This window comes from Nerophis ophidion, linkage group LG01 (assembly GCF_033978795.1).
Source record: "Nerophis ophidion isolate RoL-2023_Sa linkage group LG01, RoL_Noph_v1.0, whole genome shotgun sequence".
NCBI lineage: Eukaryota > Metazoa > Chordata > Actinopteri > Syngnathiformes > Syngnathidae > Nerophis > Nerophis ophidion.
Genome location: NC_084611.1, coordinates 4,959,014 through 4,969,013, shown reverse-complemented (window position 1 = coordinate 4,969,013; position 10,000 = coordinate 4,959,014). Strand labels below are relative to the sequence as shown.

The 10,000-nt window shown below is 40.4% G+C and overlaps 1 protein-coding gene across 1 annotated transcript in view; it reads left to right on the top strand.

The window, feature by feature from the left end:
* LOC133549543 (gastrula zinc finger protein XlCGF57.1-like) overlaps nucleotides 1-7,837 on the top strand; it is a 10,320-nt gene extending 2,483 nt beyond the window's left edge. The window contains exon 3 of the mRNA XM_061895056.1: nucleotides 6,192-7,837. Coding sequence (XP_061751040.1) covers nucleotides 6,192-7,726 — 1,535 coding nt within the window. The 3' untranslated portion in view covers nucleotides 7,727-7,837. The remainder of the gene's footprint in view (nucleotides 1-6,191) is intronic.
* The last annotated feature ends 2,163 nt before the right edge of the window (nucleotides 7,838-10,000 follow it).

The window sequence follows — 10,000 nt, the reverse complement described above, 5'->3', positions numbered from 1 at the left end:
TTTTTTAGCAAAGACACATAAAAAAATAGCACTAAAATTATTGGGGATCCAAAAGGGTCCTACTTATTAAAAATAAAAAACTTTTTTTTTTACTGTTCACTTTAAACACAATCGTCTTGAGATCAACTTCAGATCCATCTGTCAATTATAACTTTTATTGTTGTTTATGTTTTTTGTTTGTTCTTATTAGACCCTTCTTTAGATAAAAAAAAATGTTTTTTATATGGCAAACACAAAATATGCAACATTTTCCCCAAAAAATATCTCAAAGTGGAATATTTAATGTGACAATGATTTTGATTAATTATTTTTTAAAGAAAATAAAAGCCTGCATGGCAGCTTTGTGTTATTAGAGTAAACTTAGCAACATTTTCTTGTCACATTTCACCTGTTTACTCTTTTATACCACTTTTTACGTTTTTTGTTTTTTTAATCGTATTTTTAAAATGTGCCGTGGGGCCGTTAAAAAAAATTACCCGCGGGCCGCACTTTGGACACCCCTGACTTAAGTAAAATGTTGAACATACTAGACAACTTGTCTTTTAGTAGTAGGTAAACAAACAAAGACTCCTAATTAGTATGCAGTAACATATTGTGTCATTTATACACCTATTATTTTGTACACATTATGAGGGACAAACTGTAAAAAATTATTATTAATCTACTTGTTCATTTACTGATAATATCTACTTATTTTCTGTTTTAACATGTTCTATCTACACTTCTATTAAAATGTAATAATCACTTATTCTTTGCTTTTTTGACACTTTACATTAGTTTCGGATGATACCACAAATTTGAGTATCGATCCGATACCAAGTAGTTACAGGATCATACATTGGTCATAGTTTAAGTCCTCGTGTGTCCAAGGGCGTATTTCCTGAGTTTACAAACATAATATAAATGTTAAAAAAACTAAAAAAATATTTTGTTATGCTAAAAAATATCAATGTAATCATAGTAGTATTGACTAGATACGCTCTTGTACTTGGTATCATTACAGTGGATATCAGGTGTAGGTCCACCCTTGGCTTTTGTTTCCATTGTTACGCCGGTGAGCTACGGTGTGTAGTGAAGCATCTTTAGCTCGTCCTCATCCTCCAGTGATAATGTACTTGTAAGAAACTTACATGATTTGTCGCCATGGAGACACGGATTAGTGATTTAGAAATAGCTAATGGACATTAGCCGCTAGCTAGCTAGTCACGTCTGAGGGCGTTTCAGTGTTTTACTTCACCTTTATCTTTACTTTTTAAGCCAAAATGCTTCCGTTCTCCCTTTTTCTGTCTACACACTGTGTCTGCTTGTGAGTACTCTGTGATTGTGCACTGCCGAACATGCTCCTATGCTCGCGATCCAGCAATGACACGGCGTGACGACGGCGAGGGGCGGGTGCAGTACTTTTTAGAGGCAGTAAAGTACCGAAAATGATTCATTAGTATTGCAGTACTGAACTAATACTGTGCCTCCCTAGTTCAGGGTTTAAAATACGCGCCTGTTGGCATGTTTGTGTGGGGCGGCATAGCTCGGTTGGTAGCGTGGCCGTGCCAGCAACTTGAGGGTTGCGGGTTCGATTCCCGCTTACGCCATCCTAGTCACTGCCGTTGTGTCCTTGGGCAAGACACTTTACCCACCTGCTCCCAGTGCCACCCACACTGGTTTAAATGTAACTTAGATATTGGGTTTCACTATGTAAAGCGCTTTGAGTCACTGGAGAAAAGCGCTATATAAATATAATTCACTTCACTTCACTTTCTCCTGGTGGGGTGGGCACTGCTGTGATAGTAAATTAATGTTTTTTAATATTTTTTAAATCTACCAATAATTCCCAAATTGTCAATCGCGGTACTTTGTTGTTGTTTTTTGCACCTGTGACTTTATGTAATATTGATTTGTTGGATTGATGTAATGTTTTCTTGCTTGTTTACTGCACACAGGAGTTTAGCAGCATCAAATATCCAACAAACCTGTGATGAGCTGTCACACACGCAACTGTTTGATGTCCACAATATTTAAGCCACATCTTTCCTAAAATGTTGGGTTAGGTTTGTAGTTCAAGTTAAAAAGTTAAAGTACCAATGATTGTCACACAAAGTACTTGTCACAGAGTGTTGGTGACGAACCCCAAGATGCGGAGACAGCGGGCTTGGTGAAGGAAAACATAAGTTAAAGGCCTACTGAAACTAAATGTTCTTATTCAAACGGGGATAGCAGGTCCATTCTATGTGTCATACTTCATCATTTCGCGATTTTGCCATATTTTTGCTGAAAGGATTTAGTAGAGAACATCGACGATAAAGTTTGCAACTTTTGGTCGCTAATAAAAAAGCCTTGCCTGCACCGGAAGTAGCAGACGGTGTGCGCGTGACATCACGGGTTGTGGAGCTCCTCACATCTGAACATTGTTTACAATCATGGCCACCAGCAGCGAGAGCTATTCGGACCGAGAAAACGACAATTTCCCCATTAATTTGAGCGAGGATGAAAGATGCGTGAATGAGGAAATTTAGAGTGAAGGACTAGTAAAAAAAAAAAAAAAGGCAATTGCAGTGGGAGCGATTCAGATGTTATTAGACACATTTACTAGGATAACAGTGTTTACAATCATGGCCACCAGCAGCGAGAGCGTTTCGGACCTTGAAAGCGACGATTTCCCCATTAATTTGAGCGAAGATGAAAGATGCGTGGATGAGGAAATTTAGAGTGAAGGACTAGTAAAAAAAAAAAAAAAAAGGCAATTGCAGTGGGAGCGATTCAGATGTTATTAGACACATTTACTAGGATAACAGTGTTTACAATCATGGCCACCAGCAGCGAGAGCGTTTCGGACCTTGAAAGCGACGATTTCCCCATTAATTTGAGCGAAGATGAAAGATGCGTGGATGAGGAAATTTAGAGTGAAGGACTAGTAAAAAAAAAAAAAAAAAGGCAATTGCAGTGGGAGCGATTCAGATGTTAGTAGACACATTTACTAGGATAACAGTGTTTACAATTATGGCCACCAGCAGCGAGAGCGTTTCGGACCTTGAAAGCGACGATTTCCCCATTAATTTGAGCGAAGATGAAATATTCGTGGATGAGGAAATTTAGAGTGAAGGACTAGTAAAAAAAAAAAAAAAGGCAATTGCAGTGGGAGCGATTCAGATGTTAGTAGACACATTTACTAGGATAACAGTGTTTACAATCATGGCCACCAGCAGCGAGAGGGTTTCGGACCGAGAAAGCGACGATTTCCCCATTAATTTGAGCGAAGATGAAAGATTTGTGGATGAGGAAATTTAGAGTGAAGGACTAGTAAAAAAAAAAAGGCAATTGCAGTGGGAGCGATTCAGATGTTATTAGACACATTTACTAGGATAACAGTGTTTACAATTATGGCCACCAGCAGCGAGAGCGTTTCGGACCTTGAAAGCGACGATTTCCCCATTAATTTGAGCGAAGATGAAATATTCGTGGATGAGGAAATTTAGAGTGAAGGACTAGTAAAAAAAAAAAAAAAGGCAATTGCAGTGGGAGCGATTCAGATGTTAGTAGACACATTTACTAGGATAACAGTGTTTACAATCATGGCCACCAGCAGCGAGAGGGTTTCGGACCGAGAAAGCGACGATTTCCCCATTAATTTGAGCGAAGATGAAAGATTTGTGGATGAGGAAATTTAGAGTGAAGGACTAGTAAAAAAAAAAAGGCAATTGCAGTGGGAGCGATTCAGATGTTATTAGACACATTTACTAGGATAACAGTGTTTACAATCATGGCCACCAGCAGCGAGAGCGTTTCGGACCTTGAAAACGACGATTTCCCCATTAATTTGAGCGAAGATGAAAGATTCGTGGATGAGGAAAGTGAGAGTGAAGGACTAGAAAAAAGAAAAAAAAGACTATAGGGGAGTGGGTGCGATTAATATGTTATTAGACACATTTACTAGGATAACTGTGTTTACAATCATGGCCACCAGCAGCGAGAGCGTTTCGGACCTTGAAAGCGACGATTTCCCCATTAATTTGAGCGAAGATGAAAGATTCGTGGATGAGGAAAGTGAGAGTGAAGGACTAGAAAAAAGAAAAAAAAAGACTATAGGGCAGTGGGTGCGATTAATATGTTATTAGACACATTTAACTAGGATAACAGTGTTTACAATCATGGCCACCAGCAGCGAGAGCGTTTCGGACCTTGAAAGCGACGATTTCCCCATTAATTGGAGCGAAGATGAAAGATTCGTGGATGAGGAAATTTAGAGTGAAGGACTAGTAAAAAAAAAAAAAAAAAGGCTATTGCAGTGGGAGCGATTCAGATGTTATTAGACACATTTACTAGGATAACAGTGTTTACAATCATGGCCACCAGCAGCGAGAGCGTTTCGGACCTTGAAAACGACGATTTCCCCATTAATTTGAGCGAAGATGAAAGATTCGTGGATGAGGAAAGTGACAGTGAAGGACTAGAAAAAAGAAAAAAAAGACTATAGGGGAGTGGGTGCGATTAATATGTTATTAGACACATTTACTAGGATAACTGTGTTTACAATCATGGCCACCAGCAGCGAGAGCGTTTCGGACCTTGAAAACGACGATTTCCCCATTAATTTGAGCGAAGATGAAAGATTCGTGGATGAGGAAATTTAGAGTGAAGGACTAGTAAAAAAAAAAAGGCAATTGCAGTGGGAGCGATTCAGATGTTATTAGACACATTTACTAGGATAACAGTGTTTACAATCATGGCCACCAGCAGCGAGAGCGTTTCGGACCTTGAAAACGACGATTTCCCCATTAATTTGAGCGAAGATGAAAGATTCGTGGATGAGGAAAGTGAGAGTGAAGGACTAGAAAAAAGAAAAAAAAGACTATAGGGGAGTGGGTGCGATTAATATGTTATTAGACACATTTACTAGGATAACTGTGTTTACAATCATGGCCACCAGCAGCGAGAGCGTTTCGGACCTTGAAAGCGACGATTTCCCCATTAATTTGAGCGAAGATGAAAGATTCGTGGATGAGGAAAGTGAGAGTGAAGGACTAGAAAAAAGAAAAAAAAAGACTATAGGGCAGTGGGTGCGATTAATATGTTATTAGACACATTTAACTAGGATAACAGTGTTTACAATCATGGCCACCAGCAGCGAGAGCGTTTCGGACCTTGAAAGCGACGATTTCCCCATTAATTGGAGCGAAGATGAAAGATTCGTGGATGAGGAAATTTAGAGTGAAGGACTAGTAAAAAAAAAAAAAAAAAGGCTATTGCAGTGGGAGCGATTCAGATGTTATTAGACACATTTACTAGGATAACAGTGTTTACAATCATGGCCACCAGCAGCGAGAGCGTTTCGGACCTTGAAAGCGACGATTTCCCCATTAATTTGAGCGAAGATGAAAGATTTGTGGATGAGGAAAGTGAGAATGAAGGACTAGAAAAAAAGAAAAAAAAGACTATAGGGCAGTGGGTGCGATTCAGATGTTATTAGACAAATTTACTAGGATAAATCTGGAAAATCCCTTATCTGCTTATCGTGTTACTAGTGTTTTAGTGAGATTATATGGTCGTACCTGTACAACCTGAAGGTCGGCCCCGCACCTTTCTTCAGCACCAGTGGCGATGCCCATCTCTGCCCTTTGCAAGAGACACTCTTGGAAACACGATCTTTCCAAATAATCGCTGCATAATACACTGTACTTTGTGTGTGTGGTCCAATCCAACCGTGTTCGCTTGACATCTCTGTTCCATAGTAAAGCTTCACCGTCATCTTTCGGGAATGTAAACGATGAAACACCGGCTGTGTTTGTGTTGCTAAAGGCGGCCGCAAATACATCGCTTCCCACCTGCAGCTTTCTTCTTTGACGTCTCCATTATTCATTGAACAAATTGCAAAAGATTCAGCAACACAGATTTCCAGAATACTGTGGAATTATGCGAGGAAAACAGACGACTTATAGCTGGGAACGGTGCTGGAACAAAATGTCCTCTACAATGCATGACGTTTCAGCATGATACTTAGGCGCAGAATTTAAAATTGCAATTTAGTAAACTAAAGCGGCCGTATTGGCATGTGTTGCAATGTTAATATTTCATCATTGATATATAAACTATCAGACTGCGTGGTCGCTAGTAGTGGCTTTCAGTAGGCATTTAAGGAGAAACATCTCATGAATAATGTCTGAACTAAAGGGTGTTTGTGTGGTTTTTTTGTTCTGCAGGCGTCCAGCAGCTGATTGGTCCTCCAGAGGAACTTTCCCCGCAGCCGCAGGTTGGGGGCTCCACATTTAAGCAGGAGGGTTCATGGCCCCTCTGCATTAAAGAGGAAGAAGAGGAGGCGCAACCCCCCTGCATCGAAGAAGAAGAAGAGGTGACGCAACCCCCCCACATTAAAAAGGAAGAGGAAGAACTCTGGATCACTCAGGAGGGAGAGAGTCTTCTAGGACGAGAGGAAGCTGGTCTCACTAAGTCACCACTGACTGAAGATGATGAAGAGAAACCACAACCGGACCACCTCTTAGCTCCACTATCAGATAGTGAGGCTGAAGACGAGGTTGAAGTAACTTTGAGCAGCGATACAGACTGTGAAGGTGATATGAGGACTCACACTGACAACAAACACTCTAAATGCTCTTCAAAGAAGAGAGGTTTACAACATTTGAGCTGCTCAGTTTGTGGTCAAAGTTTTACTCAAAAAAGCCATTTGACTGAACACATGAGAACACACACAGGAGAAAAAACATTTAATAGTTCAGTTTGTGGTACATTTTTTCCTAGAAAGAGTCTTTTGACTCCACACATGAGAGCGCACACTCTAGAAAAAACATTTAAATGTTCCGTTTGCGGTCAAGCATTTTCTAGAAAGAGCCTTCTGACTCCACACATGAGAACGCACACAGGAGAAAAACCTTTTAATTGTTCACTTTGTCGTAAAGGCTTTTGTCGGAAGAGCTTTTTGACCGAACACATGAGAACTCACACAGGGGAAAAACCATTTAATTGTTCAGCGTGCGGTAAAGGCTTTTCCCGAAAGAGCCTTTTGACCCGACACGTGACCACACACACGGGAGAAAAACCATTTAATTGTTCTATGTGTGGGACTAGCTTTTCTCGAAAAGGCCTTTTGACTCGACACATGAGAACGCACACAGGCGAAAAATCATTTAATTGTTCAGTATGTGGTAAAAAAATGTCTCAAAAGACCCACTTGACAAACCACATGAGAATGCACGCGGGAGAAAAAAAATCTAATTGTTCAGTGTGCAGTAAAAGCTTTTCTCGAAAGAGCAGTTTGACTGGACACATGAGGATGCACACAGGGGAAAAACCATTCAGTTGCCAAGTTTGTGGCAAAAGCTTTTCTCTCAAGACCTATTTGACAGCACACATGAGAACACACGAAGAGGAAAATAAAGTGAATTGTTCAGTTTGTAGGAAAAGCTTTTCTCTCAAGATCTATTTGACCAAACACATGAGAACGCACACAGGAGAAAAAACATTTCATTGTTCAGTTTGTGGCAAAAGCTTTGCTCGCCAGAACCATCTGACTGGACACACGAGAACGCACACTGGAGAAAAACCATTTAATTGTTCCGTGTGTTCAAAAAGCTTTTCTCTCAAGACCCTTTTGAAGGCACACATGAGAACACACACAGGAGAAAAAACATACAAGTGTTCAGTGTGTGGTAAAAGCTTTTTTTACAGGCAAGGTGTGACGCGGCACATGATGAAACACACCGTGGAAAAACACTTGTAGGTGTTCGACATACAGTATGAGATACAAATGTTAAGACACAATGAAGTTTCTCAGTGTGAACATGGAATATCTTGTCTTTGCACTCTAAGAAATTGAATATAAGTTGGAAAAGATTTGCGAATCCATTGTATTTTGTTTTTATTTACCATTTACACAATGTGCCAACTTCACTGCTTTTGGGTTTTGTAACTATTACTATTACATTGTTGAAGCAATCTAATAGTAAAATACAAACAACTTGAAACTAAACCTGCTGATGAACCATCGAGACATCAACGCAACAGCAAGCAGGCTGAAGCTAATATTTCAAAATGACGCATACTGTACTTTATTACTATTATAGGCCTACTGAAATGAGATGTTCTTATTTAAACGGGGATAGCAGGTCCATTCTATGTGTCATACTTGATCATTTCGCGATATTGCCATATTTTTGCTGAAAGGATTTAGTAGAGAACATCCACGATAAAGTTTGCAACTTTTGGTTGCTAATAAAAAAGCCTTGCCTGTACCGGAAGTAGCAGACGATGTGCGCGTGACGTCACGGGTTGTGGAGCTCCTCACATCTGAACATTGTTTACAGCGATTTGGACCGTGAAAGCAACGATTTCCCCATTAATTTGAGCGAGGATGAAAGATTTGTGGATGAGGAAAGTGAGAGTGAAGGACTAGAAAAAAGAAAAAAAGACTATAGGGCAGTGGGTGCGATTCAGATGTTATTAGACACATTTACTCCTCACATCCTCACATTGTTTACAATCATGGCCACCAGCAGCTAGAGCGATTCAGACCGAAACCATTAATTTTGATGAGGATGAAAGATTTGTGGCTGAGGATATTGAGGACTAAAAAAGGATATTGAGGACTAGAAAAAAAAAAATTTAAAGTTAAAAAAAAAAAAGGCGATTGCATTGGGAGCGATTCGGATGTTTTTAGACACATTTACTAGGATAATTCTCGGAAATCCCTTATCTTTCTATTGTTTTGCTAGTGTTTTAGTGAGTTAGATAGTACCTGATAGTCGGAGGGGTGTGTCCATGGGTGTGTTGACGCTAGTTTCTGAGGGAAGTCACGGCAGCTGCATGGACGGCGCAAGCTCCGCTGAGAGGCGACTTTTTACCACAATTTTCTCACCGAAACCTGCTGGTTGACAAGTGTTCGGGATCCATGTTCGCTGGACCGCTCTGATCCATAGTAAAGCTTCACCTCCGGGAATTTTAAACAAGGAATCACCGTGTGTTTGTGTGGCTAAAGGCTAAAGCTTCCCAACTTCATCTTTTTGCTTTGACTTCTCCATTATTCAGTAGGCCTTTAAAGACTGTAGAGCAGGAGCAAAACATCTTACGGTAACAATTACAAGTTGTTACAGTATGTCTTTATATATTTTTCAATTAATTGTGGGTGCCTTTCAAGTTCTTACACACACCTGCTATGACATATGTTGGCCAGAGGGGGAGCACTTCATTTTTTTTTATTTTTTACACACACTTGTTATTTCATATGTTGACCAGGGGGAGCACTTTTAAAACCGACACACAGGTAATTTGAAAAAGCCCTCGTTTTTGGGACCACCCTAATTGTGATGGATTTCACCACCAGGGGGTGCAAATGAGACATCCACTATTAGATACAATGGTTTTCCTGTATTGGGACCATGATTTTGGTCCTAACTTGGACACCGGTCCTCATATGGAAGGTACTTTTCCTGGTTGATGTCTCAAGAAGGGTACAATACAAGAACACACACACACACACACACACAACACACACACAAGGACGTGTGTGGGTGTGTGTGTACTTTTCCTTGTTGATGTCTCAAGAAGGGTAGAAATACAACAACACACACACACACACACACACGTCCTTTTGTACCGTCCATATGAGGACTGGTGAACAATTTAGGACTGAAAGTATGGTCCCAATACGGAAAGCCATTGCCTCACACAAGTGTGTGTGTGTGTGTGTGTGTGTGTGTGTGTGTGTGTGTGTGTGTGTGTGTGTGTGTGTTCTTGTATTTCTACCCTTCTTGAGACATCAACAAGGAAAAGTACCTTCCATATGAGGACCGGTGTCCAAGGATGTGTGTGTGTGTGTGTGTGTGTGTGTGTGTGTGTGTGTGTGTGTGTTTGGGTGTGTGTGTGTGTGTGTTCTTGTATTTCTACCCTTCTTGAGACATCAACAAGGAAAAGTACCTTCCATATGAGGACCAGTGTCCAAGGATGTGTGTGTGTGTGTGTGTGTGTGTGTGTGTGTGTGTGTGTGTGTGTGTGTGTG